This window comes from Dermacentor variabilis, chromosome 7, assembly GCF_050947875.1.
Source record: "Dermacentor variabilis isolate Ectoservices chromosome 7, ASM5094787v1, whole genome shotgun sequence".
Taxonomy (NCBI): Eukaryota; Metazoa; Arthropoda; class Arachnida; order Ixodida; family Ixodidae; genus Dermacentor; species Dermacentor variabilis.
In genome coordinates this window covers 116,194,145-116,220,064 of record NC_134574.1, presented here as the reverse complement: position 1 = coordinate 116,220,064, position 25,920 = coordinate 116,194,145, and the positions used below count along the sequence as shown (strand labels likewise).

Sequence of the window (25,920 nt, the reverse complement as noted above, 5' to 3'; positions counted from 1 at the left end):
TGTCTCATGGGGTTGCTGACAGATTTTGCAAGTTGGTTGGCAGTTATGGTCTTCCGGTTGATTTTCCATCCCGCATTTCCATCCCCCTTTTCCAGTTGGTCTGCTTCCTCGGCTGTGGGTTTTATATGCGCTTGAGTCTTCTTGCCTCTCTTCTCCCATGTGTGTCATTTTTCCTGGATGTTTATGGCCTTTCCGCTGCTCTCGTCATACGTCCACTCCGCTTCCAGTTGTTGCTGCTCTTGTATCGTCTCCACCTGTATTTCAATGCTGTTGTTTTCCTGGTTCAGTTCTCGTGCAGTCCTTGCTGCGTCGGATGCGTCAATCATTGGTACTCAGCGGCAGCGCCGAGTCACTCTCGAAGAGAGCGAGCTGCGGCTCACGAGCGCTCACGAGCCACGGGACACGCTCCGCGGGTGGCGGTTCACGCGCGTTCGGCTGGCCGCTTGGCCTTCTAGGGTTAGCTCCGTTAGCGTGGCGTGAAACCTTCAAAGGGCCCAAAATAACGGTAATTCCACGTACCGCTTATAAACTTGATATCCTCCGGCACCAGTTCCGTGCCGATTCCGTCGATGCCACAGTTTTCGATGAATAAAAGCAGGTGTCCAGAAAATTGCCGAAAAATGCAGGAGCCCATGGGAGGTGCGTCAACACTGCTTAGCGCCCTAGCGGGCCAGATTCCCTGTGCGTTGAGCTTTCTGTGATGAGTGGTGGAGGGGCTAGAATCCATTTCTTTTGTGTGAGAAGCTTCTGAAGCACTACAAAGTCAACATTACAGTTTTAAACCTCAATACCTACAGTAAACTTTCGCACTGCCAAATAAATTTTCGGGGCTTGCGATCAGCTACTCCATAGCTCACGATTTCGAGTGCCACCATGAGTGTGTGATTAATGAGTGTAAGTTAATATGAAGAATGCTTTCGACAGGAAGTCAGATGGCAGCGAGAAAATAACAAGAGACATCAACAATATATCATTTCGTTGTGCTGGCAACGATCCGCGACCCGCTAACATATGCTTTGTTCTCTTACAATACAAGAAAAACCAAAATGACAATGGTGATCAAGTAATACCGGGACATTGATAGAAATAGCTGCAAAGAAAGTTCACAATGACATCATCCACCTGGCCATTAAATACATTCCGAGGCCTGGCGAGGTCTTCATCGTAACTTATTCCAAGTGTGGTACCACATGAATGCACCACATCCTGTGCAGCATAGACATGGACTGCCGCAGTTGAAAGACTGTGAGTTCAATTCCATCACGCAGTGTTTCCGCGTAACCACCGGTATAAACTACAAGATAACCACAAGAGGCCCCACGCTCGACCCCCTGCCATCACGTGTTCCCAGTTAATGAGTGAGTATACGTATGTGTAACGAGGAACCCGTATGACTTCGCCGTCTCGTGCTACCACGTTCTTAAAGCCAGTATGCCGAAAAAGATCACAGACGTCTCCTTCGAGCGCTACCTTGACGTGTTCCTCTCAGGAGAGGTGAGAAGTTTCATTTCTTCCATCAAGTTTTTCGCCTCATATTAAGTACGATCTTAACAAACAGCGTTTTGTAACCGCCGGCTTCAGAAATTTGGTATTCAATGCCTTGAAACGTCACTGATATGACAGGAAAACAGCGATAGATTTCGTCGTCTGCACAACGATAAACCATAAACCAGGGGTGGTACTCCGGGTTAATCTCCTTCGGAGCTAGCTTGAAAATCTAGAGATGTCGCGAGGCTCGGCGCTGCACTCACCGAAGTATCCCCATGGTACTGTGCGAAGATAGCATGCTTTCCCAGTGCCAGCAATGCGGACATGCGGACGGTCGTTAATGGCTAGATTTAGCGAATCCGGTATTTGGGTAAACGCAAGCGCACTCAGAGTTTTTCCGCATGAACGTAGGCGCAACCTTAACCGGCCTGCACTGTGCAGCCACCTGGTGTAGCCGGCCTCAAGTAGAAAAACTTAAAGCTAAAATTGCAGTAACTAAGTGTTCTCTAGTGAACTGCAAAGTGCACGCTGACCAGGCACATTAAAACAAAAGAAACAAAGACATTCCGGCTTCCATACGGATGCCTTGTTCATAATAAAAGTATTTCATTGTAAACAAGGCCTCCGTATAGGAGCCGCAACGTCTTTGTTTCTTTTGATGTTTTTGGTCGGCCTCTGTTTTACCCTTGACTATGACCAATCCGGACAAGGCGAGTTTTCGATGAACTCTTAATTTATTTGACTGTTTTTATTTCGCTGCTGGTGCAAAGCTCCGCGTCACCATGTGGCTGCAACGTGGAGGCCATTCACGTTTTTACATCACAGCCTGACGTGAAACGTCAAAGCCTCATTGCAAACAAGGCTTATCTGGTACATCACTATAGACTGCCAGAAACACATAAATACCTACTACAAGCGAGAACCGCAGGTTGTCATGTAGGCTTCCTCAATGAAACCGCAAACAAAACTTCCATTACCCACTTATTTTATGTCATACTTCTAAAATGTTTCTGTATGTTTCGTTTTTGATAATCTGCGATACTTCTTTCCGGCAGATGGAGAACAGTAGCCTGTTTTAAACAGTCAGCTATTTCGAAACTTAATAAGAGGTACAAATTGAAGGTCGTACAGGTCTACGCCCCTACATCCAGTCATGATGACCAGGAAGTCGAAAGCTACTATGAAGACGTGGAATTCGCGATGAGTAAAATGAAAACAAAATACAATGTACTGATAGGCGACTTGAATGCCAGGGTAGGCAAGAAGCAGGATGGAGACAAGTCAGTGGGGGAATATGACATAGGCTCTAGCAATAGCAGGGGACAGTTATTAGCAGAGTTTGCAGAACAGAATAATATGCAGATAATGAATACCTTATTTCGCAAGCGGGATAGCCGAAAGTGGACGTGGAGGAGTCGAAATGGCGAGAATATAAATGAAATAGATTTTACACTCTGCGCTATCCCTGGCATCCTACAAGATGTACACGTGCTCGGCAAAGTGCGCTGTAGTGGCCATAGGATGGTAAGAAGTCGAATTAGCCTAGACTTGAGGAGAGAACGGAACAAACTGGTACATAAGAAACCGATCAATGAATTAGTGGGAAGAGGGAAGATAGAGGAATTCCGGATCAAGCTACAGAACAGGTATTTCGCTCTAACTCAGGAAGAGGACCTTAGTGTTGAAGCAATGAACGACAATTTTATGGGCATCATTAGGGAGTGTGCAATACATGTTGGTGGTAACGCCGTTAGATAGGGTGCCAGTAAGCTATCGCAGGAGACGAAAGATCTGATCAAGAAGCGCCAATGTATGAAAGCCTCTAACCCCACAGCTAGAAAAGAACTGGTCAGAACTGGAAAAGAACAAGCATAAGGCAGCTGACATAAGGAAGTATAATATGAATAGAATTAAACGTGCTCTCAGGAACGGAGGAAGCCTAAAAGCAGTGAAGAAGAAACAAGGAATAGGGAAGGATCAGATGTGAGCGTTAAGAGACAAAGCCGGCAATATCTTTACTAGTACAGATAGCTCAAGTGGCTGAGGAGTTCTATAGAGATTTGTACAGTACCAGTGGCATCCACGGCGATAATGGAAAAGAGAAGAGCCTAGAGGAATTCGAAGTCCCAGAAGTAAAACCGGAAGAACTAAAGAAAGCTTGGGAGCTATGCAAAGGGGGAATGCAGCTGGGGAGGATCAGGTAACAGCAAATTGTTGAAGGATGGCGGGCAAATTGTTCTAGAAAAACTGGCCTCCCTACATGCGCAATGCCTTATGTCTTCGAGCGTGGCAGAATCTTGGAAGAACGCTAACATAATCTTAATCCATAACAAAGGGGACGCCAACGACTTGAAAAATTATAGACCGCTCAGGTCTATAAATACTGCCTGTTGCCTACAAAGTTTTTACTGCGGTAATCGAAAATAGAATCAGCAACACCTTAGATTTCTATTAACCAAAGGACCAGGCAGGATTCCGTAAAGGCTACTCAACAATAGACCATATTAACACTATCAATCATGTGATAGAGGAATGTGCGGAATGTAACCAACCCTTATATATAGCTTTCATTGATTACGAGAAAGTGTTTGATTCAGTCGAAACCTTAGCAGTCATGGAGGCATTACGGAATCAGGATGTAGACGAGCCCTATTTAAAAATACTGAAAGATATCCATAGCTGATCCAGAGCCACCGTAGTCCTCCACAAAGAAAGCAACAACATCCCAATAAAGAAAGGCGTCAGGCAGGGAGATACGATCTTTCCAATGCTATTCACAGCGTGTTTACAGGAGGTATTCAGAGACCTGGATTGGTAGAATTGGGGATAAAAGTTGATAGAGAATACCTTAGTAACTTGCGATTCGCTGATGATATTCCCTTCCTTGGTACCTCAGGGGACGTATTACAATGCATGCTCACTGACCTGGAGAGGCAAAGCCGAAGGGTGGGTTTAAAAATTAATCTGCAGAAAACTAAAGTAATGTTTAACAGTCTCGGAACACAACAGCAGTTTACGATAGGTAGCGAGGCACTGGAAGTGGTAAGGGAATACATCTACTTAGGACAGCTATAGTGACCGCAGATCCGGATCATGGGACTGAAATAATCAGAAGAATAAGAATGGGCTTGGGTCCGTTTGGCAGGCTTTCTCAGATCATGAACAGCAGATTGCCATTATCCCTCAAGAGATGAGTGTATAACATATGTGGCTTACCTGCACTCACGTACAGGTCGGAAGTCTCGAGGCTTACGAAAAGGGTTCTACCTAAATTGAGGACGACGCAACGAGCTATGGAAATAAAGATGATAGGCGTAACGTTAAGGCATAAGAAAAAAGCAGATTGAGTGAGGAAACAAAAGGGGGTTAATGACATCCTAGTTGAAATCAAGAAAAATAAATGGGGGCATGGGCAGGACATGAAATGAGGAGGGAAGATAACCGATGGTCATTAAGGGTTACGAACTGGATTGCAAGGGAAGGGAAGCGCAGCAGGGGGTGGCAGAAAGTTAGGTGGGCGGATGAGATTAAGAAGTTTGTAGCGACAACATGGCCACAATTAGTACATGAACGGGGTAGCTGGAGAAGCAGGGAAGAGGCCTTTGCCCTGAAGTGGGCGTAACTAGGCTGATGATGATGATAATTATGATAATAATAATAATAATAATGATGATGATTATGATACGAAATATTTCACTACTTTGATTATTGAATAATTCAGAATACCTAGACTTTCAAAACGAATACGAATATATAATGTATCATATTTTAACCGTACTGAAACTTTGAATATGCGTCCAGCCTTAATTTAAATTCAAAACTACTGTAGTGCGTTACTTCGTTATTGCGCTACCTGTGTTTCTCGCAATAGCATATTCCAACTCTGGAAGATGCCTTAAGAAATATACCATGATTGAAACTCACTACAGACGGATTAGACGCTATTTTTCATGTAAGTACGCGGGACAGGCATTCTGATCGGTTATTTCCTCTTCACGTTTCAATGTATGCTGGTGGTGAAAAGCTCATTTACGGGTGTCTTTATAAAAGTTACAAGTGACTACTTCTCCGCAACAGGCAGAATCTTGTTTGAGCCGACATTTTAGTGATATCTGAGTATTTAAATGAATTCGCTTAGCGCAGAACATTGCTTAGATAATTTTATCTTATTTACAAATGCCTCACAGGCGCCGCGTCGGAGTATTACTTGAGAGGGACGAGACAATAGTTTTTAACCAGAACAAAAAAAATTAGGGAACAGGTATTATGCAATAAAAAAGGTTGTAGATTTCGTGTAACATGCGTATAACACTGTAACAATAAAATACTTAATAAGCATCGTACAAACTTCAGTGGGTGTACATGTTATCAGTTTAAAAGGTAGAAACACGCTTTCAAGTGATCATATGGTTAGCAAAAGCAGTCATAGATAAGTAATATTCTCTTTCTAAGTGCCACATAGTGACAAATACAGACGACATTATCAGTAAGGTCATTCCATTGGCCAATTGCACGTCTGAGCGCAGATGCGTTAAATGCTTTAGTACGGCCGAGAAGACGAGTAAAACTATATTGATTATGAAGCCTGGGATATATTCGGTGTGGTTGTGATAATGGCAAGGCCTGCGCTGCGCACTATTTCATTCAATAAACGAACAATGGCTTTCTTCCTGCCTAATTTCAGAAATGGTAGTGATAATGAAGTCTTTATGTCAGTCACAATGAGGTGTAGGTTAGTCTTGCACGACTAAAAGTTCAGCTCGGTTTCACTCAGATTCGAGTAAGTGAATTATACAGACTTAGTTATGTGACCAGAGTAATTATGCATATCTGAGTTGTGAGCAAACACATGTCTGGTATGCTAGTTTCCGCGTTATGAATGCGCCACATGAAGATTACATTTGGGGTATCCTATTGTCCGTGGTGTTGTGGCAGTAACTTTTTCAATGTTTGTTGACCAGGAAAGATTATGAGTGAAGTTAATGCCACGGTACTTGACACGGTAGAATAGTGGAAGCGGTTGCGAGCGTGCACGAGGGAACCTCTGGCGTTCCTGCTATTAAGCCTCTGCTATTCCCTACATAGATATCACAAGGAGTGCGGATCCGGTGACACTGCGTCCTGAAGTTTGCATGTGAGCATGGTCCAAAGGACTCTGGCCTGATCACTGACCTGAAGTTTGTTTCTGCGCATGGCCCAGCGGACTCCGGCCTGATCGCTAACCTCTGCGCAGTGAGGCGCTGTCCCTTCCGTCAGCGGCAGCACCATCTACTTCTGAGCCTATATATACGCAACACGCCCAGATCATTGGCACTAGTGGCAGCGGTTACGAGCGAGCACGAGAGAGCCTCTGGCATTCCTGCTAATAAGCATCTGATATTCCCTACACAGGTGGGCTTTGGTTTTCATTTTTTCCTAACTCTTGCATATCGCAACTGCTGCCACTATTACAAATTTTGTCTTGGTGGTTTGTAACTATCATGCCCTCAAATGCTGAACTCGTGAAGCGTTTTGATGCCCTAGATAATGTTCTGCAGGGAAAACGGGCTGCGGTGGCTCAACAAGTTCTGGCGAGCGTTAAATCGAAAACAGCGGCTGAACCACAAACGATTGCTGGTAACTTCAAGAAAGACTGAGGAATTGCAGGGGAGCCTGGCTTACTTAATTGAAACTGTTGAGGACCTGAAGTCTGAGAATGAGAAACGGAAGATTACGAACTTGGCACTTACAACTAGAAACGCAGCCTTGGAACACTGCACTCAAGGCGAACACTGCGTGGCGATTCTTGAGGCTGTTGGAAGTAAAACTGACTGCCCGATATCGAGGGACGACATCCAAATTGCCCATCGGGTGTCATCTGTCTCAAGCATGGAATACTTAATCACAAGGTTCACTGCAAGGGCAAAGAAAGCAGAATTCGTAAGCAAGGTGCGTAAGGCGCGTCTACAGACTCGCGACAGAGGCTTTCATGGAACTGGGTCTAAGCCGATTTACGTCAACGACCATCCGACACAGGAAAACAAAAAGATATTCTCGAAAGCTCTGTCTCTGGAAAAAGAAAATCACCGTAAGTTCCTACAGACTGACGACTGCCTAATCAAGGCAAGGAAGAACAATGACAGTAGGGTTTTTCGAATTCGAAACGAAGCAGATCTTTTCACATAGAGCTCGTTTCACATTTAATAAAGCTCGTTATGCTCATTAACATTTAATAGAGCTCGTTAATAGTTAAGATTGGTCGCGCGTAACATCAGTAAGTGACGCTGAAGCCTCTTATAATGTGTTATCTGGCATAATTAAAGCTTGTATATCCTCAGCAACAATAGTTAAGTGCCGTAAACATTTTGCCTCCCCTTCAACTCCTTGGCTTACACCTGGATTGTTGAAGAGCATGCGCAAGAAAGAAAATCTGTATCGTAAATGTAAAAATAGACCATTTAACCAATCTTTTAAGCTTCAGTACAAGAAGTTTTACACCTTATTGACATATCTACTTAAACAAGCGAAGAAAACTTACTATGAAAATGTAATAAATAAAACCGGGAACGATTCCCAGAAACAATGGCACATAATCAATGTGTTTCTCAATAACAATCATACTAGGAATATAATAACGAAAATTCAAGAAAAAGACTGCATACTTACAAACCCTGAAGATATTGCATGCGCATTCAGCAACTTTTTTGCTATTGTGCCTGATATCCCTGGTGGTAATGACCCACATGTCGCGCTTGTAACAACAATCATTTTATCTCTTCCCAACTACACCCAGTGAAATTCGCGCAACAATTATGAATCTAAAGATTGCAGTCCTGGTTTAGATTCCATATGCTCGTATCATGTCAAAGAAATTGTTGACAGCATCTGTGAAACTTCCAGTCTCGTTGTCAATTTACTCCTTAAAATTGCCGTTTTACCTAGTGATGCGAAAAGATCAAAAATAATCCTGTGCCCAAAAAAGGAGACGTCACCTTACTAGCAAAACAGGCAAGATATCAATCTTGCCTGTTTCAGTAAAGCAATAGAATAACTAATAGCACAGCACCTATCTAACTACTTGGACAAATCCCAACTATTAGCACCAAGACAGTTTGGTTTTCGTGTTGGATGTTCTACTAACCTAGCTTTATTCATCCCCACTGACAAGATCAAAGCGGAAATTGATGGGGGCAGATTCGTAGGATCTGCATTTATCGATTACTCGAAAGCATTCGATTCCCTTAATCACAACATTCTCTTTACTTAACTCAGCGTATATTGCATAAGAGGTCTATCTTTGGAGCTACTGCGAAGCTATTTACACGACAGACAGCAAGAGGTTTGCATTTCAGGAGTGCTGTCTGACACAAAAATAACACTGGCGTTCCACAGGGGTCCATACTCGCTGCCCTCTTATTTCTAATCTTCATTAATTATTTCTCAAACAGCCTAAATTCTACAGAATGTCTTTTGTACGCGGACAACACCACTATTTACGCCTCCCATAAAGACATCTTTACGCTAACTGAGCGTTTAAATAATGAAATAAATAATGTCAGTAGTTGATGAAAAAGAATTGCTAATTAACCCTTAGAAAGCAAAGTGTATGGTTTTTAGTTCACACAGTAAACCTCGACCTAACCTTCCACCACTGTACATAGCTGCTGACCCAATATTTACCTCCTAATGAGTGCTCATTTTTAGGTGTTCAATTAGACTCCTCTCTTAAGTATAATTTGCATGTCAGCTTCATGACAAAGAAAGCTGCCTATGATATCAGGGTGCTTTTAAAGGCCAGACAGTACTTTCAAAAGTACATCCTCCTGACATTGTATTATGCCTTCATTTAGAGCCATTTAAATTACTGTATCAGTTCTTGGGGTCTTACATATCGCTGTCATATAGCTCCCTTGCAGCACATCCAAAATAACGCTGTCGGTACCATCGCTTCCGCTCCTTATAACGCTCATGTTATCCCCATCTTCACTCAGTTAAGTATCCTCACATTAAATAAAATTATCTGATACAACCAAAACATCGTTATTTACCGCATTCTTAAAAACCCACAATTACATTACATCATTGGCAGGAATCGCCCTGCTAATCCTAACACTACCAGGTTCTCTTTAGAAAATAATATCTTACTTCCAAAATCACGCAGCAACTATGGCAAACTAACTGTTGGTTTCGCTAGTGGGAAAATGTGAAATAATTTACCTGCTCACGTGAAATCCTCACCTACAGTATCGTCATACTAAAGTTCACTAAGAGCTTATAATAATACCTTGTAAACTGAAAGTATATTTATGTTGCTTATTATGTAGATTTTTTTTATGTTGTGATGTTTTGCCATAGGTTTTATTACTTTACCATTGGGTAGAAATTATGCAATCCGTAATTTGTTTATAACCGTAACTGACGCCTTCTTATTTATATATTATTATGTAACTAAGAACAAGAGGTCCCGCTGCACTTTCTAACTGTGGGACCTCTTTCTGTATAACTTTTTCTGCATATATGTAACACTGATGAATGATGCAATAAACTTGAAACTTGTAGTTGGGCGTTACCAATATAGAGTTATTAAAAGAGTACGTGTAAGTCGAGTTTGCCGTTTTTTCGGCAAAACGTCATTAGTTTCCTTTTGTCAGTGTTAACTGCCATTTGCCACTTCGAGCACCAGGATGTGATTCTGTCAAGATCCTGTTGTAGCACAAGATGATCTGCGTGAGTCATCATGTTAAGGTATATTATGCAATCGTGGGCCGACAAACAGATTCTAGATGTTATATAACATGGAAGGGCATGAATACAGATCAGGAATAATAAAGCACATAGGACGCTACCTTGAGGAACAAGAGAAGTAACGTCAGATAATGGAGATGAGATTCCCCAAACAGCTGATACATATGAAATGTTAGTGTATATTTCACGGGATTTCATTATCCTGTTCACCTGCTAAAGTTATGAACAAGATCAGCAGGTTAATATAGTGCTCTTTTAGTTTTTAGGCACTTACGCTGAGGAGAGCAACTGAAATAAAATGCGACCTGCGTTTATTCTGCCTTTGATAATGTTTCACATTTAGGAAGACTAGTACCGTTGACCTGACATCCACCTGATATTCGATGCTTTTAGGTCGCAAAGAGCATTGTGCTTACAAACAGTAAACAGCGCTAAACAACAGGACGATTAGAGGGATACAGACCACAGTGCTGTTTGCTGTGGTCTATGTCCCTCTCTTCGGCCTGTTGTTTAGCGCTGTTTACAGCTTCTAATCATGAACCAACCAGCCTAAATGCGTACTCTTCAGCATATGGCCGTCGACGCTTCTTCTATCAAAGGGTCAGCATGCAATGCTAAGTCATGATGACATTATTTTGAACCCTTTCGTCGGCTTACGAAGCTGTAGCCTACTGGCATTGCTTCATAAACGCCATAGTCAAAGTGATGGCTAAAGCAACGTTGTGCTACTTTCCGCCATGACGATGAAAAAACGAGAACAAGTTGAAAGCTGGAAAAACGAGAACAAGGGGAAAGCAGAAAAACGAGAACTAGGTAAAAGCAGGAAAAACGAGAATAAGGTTAAAGCAGGATTTAAAACGAAAACAAGGTGAAAGCAGGATTTTTTAAAACGAGAACAAGGCGAAAGCAGGATTTTTTATAACGAGAACTAGGTGGAAGCAGGGGTTTTTAAAAACGAGAACAAGGTGAAGCAGCGTGAGCAGGATGAGCGATTTTCCTGTACAAAGCTTTGTGCCTGATAGTAAACTAAACTCCGGGAAAATACACTAAGTACCTACGTGACATAACCTTGATGTGTACGTTATTCTGCAGAGCTCTTTCTTTCTGTCGCCACATTATTTACCTCTCAACTCTCCGCAAACTTTCCCAAGGCTTGTGAAATTGAACGGGTTTTACAATTTTAGGAATGCGCATCCAATTTTATGGACTTTCCTCAAGAAAAATTTTTCCTTGTCTGTCTACGGACTCTCCTTTGCAAGTATGATGGTGAGAAGATGTAAGAGGGGTACTTGCTTCGAGGAAGTTTATACAGACGAGTTCGCGAAGTAGACAAAATTGGCAAAACTAAAGTGACTGAAGAAATTAACTGTGGTATAAAACAGTTCGTTACTTGCCACTATATTGTGTGAAGTTTGCTGCTGCTTGTGCGATGCGTGCAAGCGTAAATCATGGCTAATAAATTGGATTTGTATTCCTGAAAAAGCAAACGCTCATGGCAAGTTTAGAAAAAAGTGCATACGTGCCCCGCCTCCCCCCTCCCTAGCACTGGGCGGTGTTGTGTCCGCAGGGCTGTCTTGTATACTTTATGCACCTGTATATCTACAGTTCTTATTCAGTTGTTTGTGTATTTACAGATGGCAGTTGGTGTATTTTGCTCTGTGTGATTCTGAACTCTTTTGAATATTTATATTCTTATTAAATATGTGCTTTTCTCTCGTTTAGTGCTTATATTGCCTATGTGTATTTAGCTGCTACAGTCGGATAGCAGACTCTTTAGCAGCCAAATTTCCCACAGTGTTCAATTTTTGATAAACTACATTCGAGCTGTAAGAACGTTATTTCCTCATCTAATCTGCATATCTGTTCGTATTCCTAGTTGAATTATGGTGGCTACTTCGACCATATTCTCCCTTCGTATGACCAACGAGACGACGTATGTTTGTCACGTACGAGCAACTCAAGACGAACACGAACGAAATGGTTTTGAACATTGCCAGACAGCCAGTAACATTGCGTGATGACAAAGAGCTGCTTCCCGAAGTTCTGAAGGCGGTTAGTCTCGAGAGCATGAGGGACGGGGTCCTAGACAGCGTCCTCTACAGACGATAAAAGTACATATACATGACGTCATCAACCATTGTGGCGCAGCCTGGCAACTCCCCACTGGTCACGGCCGAACCATGTGCCGAGTGCTAAAACATCTACTTCGCTCCTGTTCTTCCGAGCACAAGCTTTCCAACGCCTACCACCCGCAGACAAACGGACTCACGGAGTGGGTCATATATGCGTTCACAGAAATGCTGTATGTGTATGTTTATGACGATCACAGTGATTGGGACACCATGTTACCCTTCTTGACGTTCGCTTATAGTTTGTCCCGTCATGTGACCGCTTCCATTTCACCCCTTTACTTCTGTTCGGCCGCCACCCTACTTTTACCTTTGACACACTGCTTCCTTCATCGACGAACACTCCCACTCAATATTCTCCAAGCGACTTGGCCAGAGCTCGCACGGCGCGCTCGATGGCCGGCTCCCGGCTCACTGAGTCTCAGGCAGCGCAGAGGATCCTGTACGGCAGCCGACATCGCGACGTTCGAATTTCTCGTGGCTCCGTTGTTCTCCTATGGACACCATGTCACCACATCGGCTTGTCTGAAAAAGGGCTGTCGCGCTACACGGGGCCCTACACGATATTGAGTCAGCTTGGCTATATTAACTACGAAATCACTCCGCTAGACTAGCTTGTCCCCAATCATGTTGTGTATGTGTCTCGGCTGCCGCTTTACTTTACGGCGAGCTCACTTCCCTCATAGTTATCGACGAGACGGTGCCTTTAGAGGCGGGGTTTATTTTACGGCGCAACTAAGATTGGTGCGAGTAAGACGACTTGGGTTGTAGAGGTGGAATCGGCTTCGACAACCATCTTGTTTACGTATCGTTGCCTCCTTTGAAAATATTTAAAATAGATATTTGACTTCCGCAGCGCAACAATATATACTCAAAACGAGCAAAGGACACGATGCGAGAGCAGCAGAAAGCGTTAGCAGCGTTTTTTAACCAGAGCAGCCCAGGTAATCGCGAGCTAGCGCCTCCCTGGAGGCTCGAGATGTGGCTTCAGCGCCGAGCATTCACTGCGGTCACCCCTATCGGAAAAAGGAGCCAACCTGGTGACTCATGGTGAGCGACTCATGTTATCAGAGGGCCGTATATGGCTTCAGGCTATGTAAGTGGACGGTTTCACGATCATGACAACTTTGGTCCGTAGGTGCCGTGAAAGACTCGGCGATATAGGTCACAGGCGACGTCTGTGTTACAACGCTGTAGAATCCTCGATATACGGAAACAAGCTTGGATGAGCCGCCAACAGGAACAGGTGGAGCCCAAAGGCATACAAGGGAGTCTGAAAAAAAAAAGACAAAGTAGGTGTTCATCGTCAGGCTCAAATTTTTGCAGCCATTGGTCGATGGTTGAAAAAGAACGGGCAATCTGACGGCACACTTCGGGCGCATCAGGCGGCTTCAGAGATGGGCGTACATTTGGATGAGTCGGGTCGGTACGGAAGAATGGATTCGAGTGTTGCCAAAGTTCACAGCATTAAGAGAGGAAAAATTGCGAAAAGTTTGTGGTCGCCTGTGCTGCAGTGTACTAGGCGTGCGTGGTGAATGCCAAAATAAGGTTCTAATTAGTGTGATCAGAAGCGGTGTATTTAGGGAACATGTCGCCAAGGGAGCGGTTGAATATTTCAGTCAAACCATTAGTGTGAGGATGGTAGGCGGTGGTGGTGCGATGAACGACGCTACATTCAGCAAGGAGGGAGTTGAAGACTTCGGAGAGGAACGCATGTCCTCTATCGCCAAAAAGTTCGGATGGTGCGCCGTGACGCAGAATAAGCTTTTTGAGGAGTAAGGATGCTATATGACGAACTGTGGCAGCAGTCGGAGCGGCTATTTCCGCGTATCGCGTGAAGTGGTCGGCCGCGACGACTCTCCAGTTGTTTCCGGATGCTGTGCTCGGAAGGCGTTCATACGTGGCAAGGCCAATGCGATCGAAGGGCCTGACAGGACACGGGATTGGCTGGAGTGGACCAAAGGCATGCTGAGCAGTGTTGGCAACTATGTGGTGTTGGCACTGAGAACACGATCGAATGTACTTGCACATAAACCTGTATATGTCATTCCAATAAATCATGGAGCGAAGCCAGGTGTGCGTCTTGAATGCACCCGCCTTTGCACAGTGTTGGTCAGTCTGGAAGACAGAACATATTTTACCACGAAGATGTCGAGGTAGGATCAGCAATCACTTGCGAACGTTAGAGACGTAATGCCGGCGATAGGAAAGGCCAACCCGCATCTCGAAGTGAAAACCTTGACGATGCAAAGCTCTCAAACCAAGTGGCAGCCCGCTGGGAACGAAAGTACTTCGTCAACAGCAGACAGGCAAGCAGCGCTCTTCCGTCGACACACGCGAACAGGAATGAGCGTCGGAATTGGTGTGGCGCGGCCTGACCTGTAGGCAGCACGCACGTCGAAAGCACGGTGAGCCAAGCGGCCTGGGGGATCTTTCAATGTGGAGAGCCAACAAACCGCATGGTGGTCTTTAGTCACTTCGAAGGTAGAGTCGAAATTTACTAAGTACCCAGATTGTGTTCTACCACTTTTTCTCCGTGAAGGAATAGTTCGTCTGTGCTTTGGTGATAGTGCGGCTTGCGCATGCAACGACGCACTCGTCGAATCCGAATTTGCGCTGCGCGAACACAGCGCTGAGTCCAACACCGTTGGCGTTGGTATGCACTTCTGTCGGAGCTGCAGAATCGAAGTGACTCAGTTTCGGTGGAGAGGTTAGTTGAAGACAAAACTCTTGGAAGTATCATCACAAGTGGGCGACCAGACGTAGTTGCGGAACTCGCTCCATAAAAGCTGATCCAACGGAGCGCATATGGGCGCGAAATTCTGAATCAAGCAGCCAAAGTGGGACCACTAACAAGAAAGCTTGGAAGTTATTTTACGAAGGAAGGTTTGGGAAAAACAGAAACTGTTCGAGCTTGGCGGCGTCAGGAAGGATACCGTCTTTTGATACCACATGGCCAACGATAGTGAGCTGACTTGCGCCAAACTGGCATTTTTTCAGGTTGAGCTGAAGGGCGACGTCATTTAAGCACTGTAAACTTCCTCTAGCTTGGGCAGATGGGTGCGGAAGTCGGGCTAAAAATAGCCACATCATTTAGGTAGCAGAGGCACCATGCGTTGGCGGGCTAGTTGGTGCGGATCTATAAATACTTTGTTTAGCGCCATACAACGGACACAAGAAAGGCGACAGGACAAGGCACGTTTTTTAATTTAGACCACGCAAGGATTTTGTCCATCATACGCTCAAATGTTGGGGGGGGGGGGGGGTGTTCAAAGCTCGAAACGCATAAAACAAAATTTATATAGGCCATCTGGTGCTACAGATGCCGCTTTGGTTGGTCTTCTGGTGCCACAGGAACATCACAAAAGCAGCTGCGTAAGTCTATAGAACACGAGAACTGCGCGCCTTGGAGGCAGTCAAGAGCATCGTCAGATCTTGGTAGAAGGTAAACACCTGTATGAATTATTTTCTTAAGATGACTGTAATCGGCGCAGAATCAAATTGACTCATCCTTCTTCTTAACAAGAACAGCTGGAGATGCCCAATGGCTATCCGAAAGCTAAATGACACTGCACTTGAGCATGTCACCGACATCGTCGTCGATAACACGGCGCTTTGTTGCAGATACACGATATGGTGTTCGTGGCAGTGGCGCACTGGTACCCGCATCGATGCGATGACAAACAGTTGACGTGCAACCCAAGGGAACATGCTGGCATAGAAGCAAGAACGCAACTTGTCGAGAAGGCGTAGAAATTGGTGCGTTGGGAAAACGTCAACGTGTCGACGATGGAGCTATCTCGGACGTCGGGCAAAGTCGGCTCTTGCGCAGCCTTACAGGTCAATCCGGCGACCTCATGAGTGGCGATGGAACCAGTTGGCATGTATATGAGGGCAGCAGGGTCGACGCACTGGACGCGGCCAACGCGGCCAATGTGGGGAGGCATGACAATGCCTGCCCACATTGGTGAGCCCGCGTGAACTTCTAAACGAGCACAAGGCAGCGAGGAATGTTTGAAACTAACGTAAATGGCTGATGACGTAGGAGCGCGCTTGTATCAGCAACATTGTTGCATGAAAGCGGGACGAGGGTGGCAGAGTGCGGTGAAACTGCAACGTCTCCGCCAACGAATACTTTATGTTCAGCTTCACGAGCGTCAAGAAGCGGGGTGTCGCAAATCGCTTGCAATTCCACTACAGTACCAGAACAGTCGATGACGGCCATATTAGTGGAAAAAAAGTCCCAGCCCAAAATACGATCGTGAGAAGAAGCATGCAGCACCACAAATTCCACATTGTAGAGGAACCCGTTAATCACAACGCGAGCACTACACGTAGCCACAGGCGTCATGCGGTCTGCGCTGGCAAAATAAAGTTATATGTTTGACAGTGGCGTCGTAACTTTTCGAAGTAAACGGCAAGTTTCAGCGTTAATAACTGAGACTACGGCCCCAGTGCCGACGGTGGCGAGTGCGGCCGGCGCCGTTCACATATATGTCGATAACATTAGCCGGCGAAGGGAGAGGCCTTCGTCTTTTCATGGATGACGCAGTTCCAACCTCAGCAACTATTGCGATTCGTTTTCCTGTTCCTGCGTAGAGGAACGACGACGCGTAGGCAAACGCGGCATGCGCCGAGGCAATGGCGAACGGCGGTCAACAAGAGGGCGGAAGCCGGAGTATGAAGACATCTGGCCGGAGTTCCGAAAGGAAGATGGCGACGGGGACAGCGTAACGTACGGAGTCGGATCGAAGCTAAGACGGTAGGATGGTGGGCGGTGCCGACAGAATCGTGCCACGTGCCCAGGTAGACCACGAGCAAAACAAATTGGCCGGTTGTCGGGATTGCGCCATTGTCCACTACTGTATCTAATGAAGCGAGGAGCAAGCGAGAAACTACTGTGTCTAATACCGGTCTAATGAAGCGAGTAGCTGGATAGAGTGACACAGCTGATGGGAATGGAGCAATCATCTGAGGGGGGGGGGGGCGTGAATCCCTCGGTATAGTTGCGCTGCGCGTTAGCCCCTGTGTAGGCAACGGGATTCCGCACCGGCAGAGTCTTGCGCGCAAAAGTCAGAGCCACGCAAACTTACTCCTGTATGACCTGGCCATGATTGCCAGGCAAAGGCGAAGGCGGCTGCCCGGCAAGGTACACCAACGAAAGCTGACGAGCGACTTCAGCACGACCGAACACCTTTACCTGGCCAAGCAGTGCGTCAGTTTCAAAGACGGTGGGCAGGCCCGAAAGGATTTTGTCGGACACAGGTGGGCGTCGCCTGGGAAGACGGCGTCGCGGAGCTCGTCCAAACTCTAACAAAACTCAATGACCCGAGAAACAGTACCAGGGTTTTTGCACAGCAGCAAATGAAAGGCATCGTCAAAAATGCCCTTGGTGATGTGGCGAACCTTGTCCGCCTCCACCGTCGTTGTGCTGGCACGCCGGCAGAGGTCCATGACGTCTTTTGTGCAGCTGGTTAACGTTTCACCACTTTGCTGTGATCGGCTTCGAAGACATTGATCAGCTAGAAGCTGAAATATGCTGGCGAGGAAGGTACGCCAAATTCTATACATTTGGTAAGCCGCAAAGACATCTTCCGTTTAGGATAAAAGAACGTTCAGCAGCGTATTTCTCAGCAAGACTGCAAAACGCGACTCGATCAGCTGTCGCCGCTCTCTTCACATATGACTCATGCTAATCTTGTTTATGGTTACTGTAACAATCATTATTTCTGCTCCTCCTATTGCATGGACTTCTTTCTCAGCTGCCTTGGCGACTTGCCTTGATAGTCCAATGAGAGACGCCTCAAGGATGCCTAACATTTTCATGTATTAAGGTGAAAGCCTTAGATGATTCATTTTTCAAAAAATCCGACGACCATCCGGTGTTTTGGCACCAAAGTTCAAGCGAATGCACCAGTAAGGTATTGATTTCTTTATCAATAAAAGATCTTGACTGTCTCTGTTCGCGTTCAGCAGACACCCTTCTAAATAATCAGTGTGACCACTGATTCAGTGTGGCCTGAGTGTGGTTTTTCCAGTTGTGTTGAGTTGAATTCTCGGCTTTTATGCGTGAAGACCACGATTTGATGATGAGGCATGCTGTAGTGGTGGACTACGGATTAATTTTGATCCCCAAGAGGATATTTAACGTGCACCCAATGCACGGCGCACGAGCATTCTTGCATTTCGCCCACCTCGAAACGAGACCGCCGCGGCCGGGACATCATCCCGTGACCTCGTGCTTAGCCGAGCAAAATTATAGCCACCGGTTCTGCATATATATTGCCGATCAATGCACGCATGTCTTATGACGTTTTGAGGAGTGTAAGTACGCCTGCAGGAAATGAAAATCAAATTGTTGTTCAAAGTTAGCGCTGCAGGTATGTCTAATTTGCCTTTGCGTGTTCCTCTGATTCTGCTTCGGCTACAGAAAAGTAGAAGACACATATATACAAGGCCTTTAACTACCATCGTCGATTAGAGTATTAAAACTTCTTGAAAATTCATTCAGCGAACCTGTGTATTTGTCTTAATGTTCTTTATAGGCTAGTCACAACTGTTCTAACGTGCCATTAAACACACAGAACCAGGGGCGACATCTAAGCAAAATAAGAAGGAGAACAAGCAGAGATAAAAACACGTAAACGGAAAACAAGGGGTGCTATAACGTAAAACTATTCCAAACATTTCTATTCCAATTCTGTCATCAGCTCTCCGCGATTGGTCAAAAATTTTATAGGACCTTCCCCACTTCACCTCCCTGTCAAGCGACTTCACGAAAACAGTGATAGCTCCCCAACTGATACAACGTGTACACACTGATTATGCATTAATTGACCGAACAAAAGAAAAATAGTTATTTCTGATTCGACGCCTTTGTGACATTATCCCTCGGCTATTCGTCAAAAGCTTCCGGGCCCTACTTTTTGGGCCCCTGTTCACCTGCCTGTCACGCAACGTCACAAACCCGCCAGAACTCACGCGTCAAAGTGACGTGTACGCGTTAAAGAGGCATTAATATGCAGAACAAAACCGGATTTTCTTCTGTGTAGCCGCAGGCTGCCCCGTTCCGACAAGAATGAAGGTTGTTGCCACCCATCGCTCAGGCACTGGCTACTCGCACATGCCGGAGAGCATCGGTTTATTTGCGCATAACAAAACATTTGCGTGGCCGTGTAACATTTTCGAGCACTTTCGGCATGTTTACGACCTCGCTCAGCCAACATTTCTTTGCTGAGGATACTTTTTAGCGGCATTGTTAACCTTCCGTTACATGCCGCCACAATTTTCGACCAGCCTCCGCAAGCTAAGTAAAGGAAAGCGGACGAATCACAGACGCCGGCAACACCCTTTTCACCTGGTTATCAATTTTCAGTGCTCTGGCTTGGCCCTATCAAATCCCTTCCACTTGAGCGTGCTCTTCGCCTTTTGTCAGCCAGTCAGATAATACAAGCCGCTCAGTGTAGGCAATGTTATTTGTATTTCAAGCAAACAAAAGTGGCCCCCTATAAACGAGGTGAGCGTTTTATTAGTCTCTTGAGACAACCCTGCAGTGACCGCCCGATGCTTGCATCGGCGGTTACTCAAATTTGGCGTCGGAGATTAGAATAAAAGCATATTGGAATATTTTTACGAAGCGAGCAGCTTAAGAATGACGCTAAAACAGATCCGCAGCAAAGAAGAGTTGGCAGAAAGAGGTCGTAAACGTGCCAAAAGTACTCGAAAACGTTACACGGCCACGCAAAAAGTTTTATTACACGAAAATAAACCCATGTTCTAAGGCATGTGCGAGTAGGCAGTGCTTGAGAGTTCGTTATATTCCGCGGTCAATATGCATAGTGTGATCCTGAATTCAAGGTAACTCGTAAAAACACAACAGTGGTGGATTCACAAACACAAGACGAAGTCATGCGGACGCTGCAAAAATTTTGCTCTTGTATCTTACATTCTCAAAAGTAGCGTCACCCGTAGTAGTAATTGGTAGTAATGCTAGTACATATCTTCTACCGTAGGTGCCAATAACTATGAATTCTTGGATTTGAGCAGACCGCATGCTACCGACTTCTATTGCATTGCATTACGTCCTCTGCTTCTAAGTCTTCCAGGAGTTAGAGCGTAACCGTAAATGCTGTTTATTCGCTTCTGTAATTATCCAGTGTATTCGAACCTCCGAAAATACTTTTTTTTTCCAGAGTATCATCGGCTCGAGCATTATGTCGGCGGAGGTTTTCCGGATGATCAGCGGACTTTACCTGGGGAAACACTTTCCCGACGACGCAGTTCTGTCGGCGCTGGCGTACAAGCCGCCACCTGGTGACCTAATCATCGTCGGCTACCCAAAATCTGGCACCACTTGGATGCAACACATAGTCTACAACATCTTAATGGACGCCGAAGAACCTGAGGACCCGTTAGACCAGGTACTGCGAATGCCCTTCCTGGAGATGCAGGGAGCCGAAGCCGCTCTGTATGCTCCTCAACCTCGCGCCTTGAAGACTCACTTACCTTTCCACATGATCCCTTATTCTCGAGACGCAAAGTACATCTGCATCACGAGGAACCCCTACGACTGCTGCGTGTCGCTTTACTACCACACCCGGAACAACCCGCCGTATCGATTCGGCGAAGGTACTTTTGAAGAGTTCTTTGAACTATTTCTGGAAGGACGCGTCGAATTCGGAGACTACTTTGACAATGTGCTCTCCTGGTACAATCATCGGAGGGACCCTAATGTTCTATTTCTAACATATGAGGAGCTTAAAAATGACACCGCCAGGCACGTCCTTCGAACTGCGGCCTTCATCGGCGAAGAAAGAGAGAGGAGGCTTAAAGAAAACCCCGAGCTTCTTCGTAAAATTCTGCAGAAGTGTAGCGTCGAATACATGAAGCAAAATATTAGCGGTAGTCGACGGGCTCCTAGACGAGACTACAGTAATTCCCCGCAGATGAAGACTCTTAGACCGGAGCTACTGAAAGGACTTAATAACCTGATGGAGTTTACGAAAAAACCCATGACCGGCAGTTTTGTGCGCAACGGCCGAGTCGGAGACTGGAGGAATCACTTCTCGACAGAACAGATTCAACGGATGAAACAGAGGATCGCGGAAGCAACTGTAAAGTCTGACTTCATGAATCTGTGGAAAGACGTAGATATTCCATTGTATGGCAGTGCCATCCCGATAATGGGATATGAAAACGCGGTATATGAAAAAGAACTCTGTAAGGAACTGTGCAGAATGTAGGCTCATGAAGCAGTTGTATGAATCGCAGGTAATTTAGTTACTTTTCACAATAAAGTATGTATGACACGACGTGTTATGCTGTCCAAGTAAAAAAGAAAAATTGACGTCCTAAATCCCTACTTTCGACATCATGGCAGAAAATGTGGAGAGTACTCTGGCTGTACTAAATCTCACCGGCTACGCTTTTCTGCGTATTCCATGCGTGTACACCAGCCGAGCTCACGGCTACATGCAGCCGTTCCTATTTCGACACTTGTTTTCGACACGCGGGTGTTTCAATGGCAACTGAACCACCTGAGAGCTTCACACGCGTTAACCAATCCACGTCGCCTCTGCCGAATGGACACGCGGTGCTGATCAAGTAACGTGTGCCGCAAGACATGGCATTTTGCAGGGACACAAAACACACGTTACTATAGCGAGAGACCTGTGCCATGCGGTTGAAAGTCTGTCGTGATCGAGCGAGAGTAGCAAAAATGGCCGGCGGCGCGCAGTTAATGGTTTGAAAAGAAAACTTAGTACGGTTGGGTCTTGGCGGGAATCGAGCCCGGGTCTCCAGTATGTAAAATGAGCAGGCTCACCCGTACGTCATAGCGTCGCCACGGTTCTGGCTGAATTAAAGGTGTGCCTAGTGCGTGTGTCATTGCAAACGTCACGTCGTAGTAAGGTGACGTAAGTTAGAGGAAGCTGACTTAAGGTACAGTCAATTTAATTAAGGCAAAGTAAAGTGAGTGAAGCTGAATTAAAGTGGAATAAACAAGATTAATGTGGGTGCAAATTAGAGTGAGGTGGATTAAGGTCGCCTATGCTTCGTACAAATTAGAGCAGGGTCGATTAATGTGGAATAAAGTGGATGATTGTGGACTAAGGTTGGTGCAAATTAGAGAAAGGTGCATGAAGGCTGGTAAAGATTAGAGCAAGGTAGATTAAGGTGGGCTATATTTGGCACAAACTAGAGCAAGGTGGGTAAATGTTGATTAAAGTCAATATGTCGAAGTGTTCATATCGTTACACACAAGAAATGGGCTCTCAGTGCATATTTTAACCCCAAATTTCAATTTGAAATCGCTGCCTCTAAACACCTCCCACCGACACCAACCACCAACTTTGCAGCGCTGTGTGACGTCAGCAACTCCAGCTGGAACTTCTCTGTCCTCTGCTTTGAAACAGTTCGAGACCACGTCGGACGTCTTAATCGACCCGCTCTAGCACCGAGAGGCGCAGGAACGGCGTCGCCGCTGAAATGTGCACGCAGTTCCTTCACTTGCGCGATAAAAACAAATTGCAAACCGCGCAGATTCGCCGATACGCAAATGCATAAACCAAACGGCGCATGGCGGGCATAGCTTATTTCCAGCTAATTCAAATGCAAATTGTTTACTGCACAGAATGCACTCAACATTCGCCAACTTACCAATCGATGTATAAGATTTTCCAAACATTCGTAACTGCAGCTCGAAAATTTGGTGTCACGGCCGCTTTAAAGTGGACTAAGCTTCGCACAAATTACATCAAACTAAATTAAGGTGGAATAAGGTAGTGTTTTGATGGACACATGACAATGTGTGGCGTCACGTATGATGAACGTAACCAAATAATAGGGAAGTGAAAAGGTTTTCGCATTCAGTTCACATAACGATGTTTAAGTGATCTTAAATTTTTAATGTTTAGGGATGCGATAATCTTTTCCAATTTCATTCTTTTCTCAGGCTCATATATACTTTATACTCATAGAAAACTGGAAAGACTTGTACCGGAAAGCGCGAGCGAAGTGGTATTTCTAAATAGATAAATTATTTTCGCACTTAGCTTCCTAAAGGCTAAATGAAATACAGGCTTTTATTACGTTGAGGGTTATCAAAATCTACCAACAGCTTCTTGTTACAGAGTGCACAATTTTAATACCAGTCCATTAGATATTCATTGAAAAAGTGTCTTTCTATGAAATCATCCTACCGAATAGCGACTGCCTCAAAATCTAATAGAATTGTGTTTCTCCTCTTTGGAAGGTGAAAGCCGGCATCCGCATTCTCCCGATTTTTGAAAACCCATGATATCACCGCGCTTCTCACATCAAGCGACCCTCTAGGCGCTCGGCACCATATCCACCACGACACGGAACATCAACGCCAGATGCAATTCACGTTGCATCCATGGCCAGGCCAGGGTCCTGCAAACAAGAGCCTACGCGAAGAGCCTTCGGGGAAACAGTCAGAGGAGCTTGACCAGGCATCCTTCACCGTCATATGCTACAAGAAAAAGGGTGCTGGTGTCCCCGCTATATTCAGGTCTATCCTAGAAGGAGTAAACCTATGAAATGGTAACCCTAATATTGTGGCATCGGTCGCTGTAACGTCGGCTCAAGAGAAAGTTCTCAGCCGTCGCTTTAACAAGGAAGGTAACCTGACGGTCACGGTGTCAACACTGCCCGCCACAAACTGCTTCCTCATGGTAACTGAGCTAGCTGTCCTGGCTGCAGAAGCCCGTGTCCTATATTTATACACGGCCAGCTATGCCAAAATACACGACGTACCTCTCAGCTAGTCAAATGAAGACCTACAAGAGTATCTAAGCGACCAAGGCGTCGTTACAGCAAGGAGGCCTGCGCTGAAAAGAATGCTGCTAGACTTTCTCGTGTGGTGGAGCAAGTACAAGTGAAACTACCGAAGCGTCATGAACCCCCGCCTAACCCCGATGTGGCTTTAACGAATATGACAAACCACTCCCAGGAACAATGACCACAAAGCCAAAAGACATGCGGCAACACATACGCTAATGCGGTGCGAAAGAAACGTGCGAAGCCCACGGCCTCAACGCCTTCTTCAAATCTACCACAACCTGTCGCAGAAGACCCCCCAAACTACCACTGCCGCCATCAGCATCAAGCGCCACAACGCGACAGGATGACCTGCGAAAACCAGGAACACGGAAGCACCGAACAAGACATTACACGCTCACTAATTCCGATGTTGTTTACAGCCCTCAGTGCTCTTGTCCACGCCAACCCCTCGTCAAGATGTCTCCCAGAGATAGATGCCGTCCTTACAATTTAGCCGTTGGCGTCGGCATCTTGCGCTCCACAGGGGCTTAGCACCTCACAGTAGTAATCATGGCTTCTGCAACGACAGCCTCACCTGAGGTGACCATTCACGATATTTTTTGCGCACACGCCGTATTTCAGTGGCACGTTCGCGGTCTTCGCTCAAAACATTCAGATTTCCGACAGCTGGTGCAAGCCTATCACTTCCCGTTCATAGTCATCTCTGGATAGCGCGTTGAGGAACATTTTCGAATGCAAGGGTACTATTTTCATCATCCACAGTGACCCGATGACATAAGCAGGCTACTCGTCGGCTTTCGCAAGGATATTCCGGCCTACGTGGTTGATATGCCGCCTCACAGTGGCAATGAATATGTGTGTACCATAACATTAATACGCCAACAAGAGTACACTTTCATTTGAGTATACCTGGAGCCATGCAGACCACTCGACGCTTAGAGACTTTAAAAGATGATTGCAACGACACCTTCTCCACGTGATATTTGTGGAGACTAATGCTCACAGTGAAATTTGGGGCAACTCAAACAATGTGCACGAGCAGCCAAGCTCGCAGAACTTCTCTCAAACTATTCATTTGAACCTCTAAATGGCGGCTGGATAACGTACCTCAGAGGCGCGGTGACTACCAGCAGCATTGACGTGACCTTCGTAACAAGTTTAGTTGCCCGTAAGTTTGCCTGGTGTACCGACTTAGAAACACGCGCGACTGACCGTTGCGAATTTTCCTATCAGCTCTCAGTTTGATGTCACCAATAAATTCCTTACAAAATCTACAGATTGGGATGCATACAAGGACGCTGCAGGCTGGGCAATTACTGCTGCAACCCATGAGGAATTACTCACGACAATGGCTCATTGTCTGAGGAAATACACACGAATTTCCACTAAAATGGTCAGCTTACCGCAAATTGACGATGAATTTGAAAGATTGCGTGCCATACGCAGGCGAGTTAAAAGGAAAGTTTTACACACGAAATGCATTGAAGACCTCCGTGCCTGCCGACGGGCATAACGTCATATCTGGCGAAATCTGGATAAACGCCGTCGGCAAAGATGGCGCGACTTCTGTTCCACGTTGGATGTGCGCCAACCTGTAGCTAAAATTTGGCTGATCCTTAGAAGTGTGCGTACGCCAGACCAAAAACTACACCCCTTTGTTGCACTCACTCTGCATGAGCGAAATTCCCTGAAAAATATCTCAGATGAATACTGCAGACCACTACCAGCGAGTTCAAGGCCTTCGATTTCCTCCACAGATAGTCTGGCATCCCACACG

General features: G+C 45.6%; 1 protein-coding gene across 1 annotated transcript; it reads left to right on the top strand.

Annotated features, from left to right (window-relative positions):
• Positions 1 to 6,581: 6,581 nt before the first annotated feature.
• Positions 6,582 to 21,604, top strand: LOC142587049 (sulfotransferase 1E1-like). Its single transcript, XM_075697933.1, has 2 exons — positions 6,582 to 6,879; positions 20,534 to 21,604. The coding sequence occupies exon 2, from the start codon at positions 20,555 to 20,557 to the stop codon at positions 21,581 to 21,583; it is 1,029 nt and encodes a 342-aa protein (XP_075554048.1). The 5' UTR covers positions 6,582 to 6,879; positions 20,534 to 20,554; the 3' UTR covers positions 21,584 to 21,604.
• The last annotated feature ends 4,316 nt before the right edge of the window (positions 21,605 to 25,920 follow it).

Excerpts from the sequence above, each read along its gene's own strand:
- LOC142587049 (XM_075697933.1), top strand. The coding sequence starts at position 20,555 with ATGTCGGCGGAGGTTTTCCGGATGATCAGCGGACTTTACCTGGGGAAA.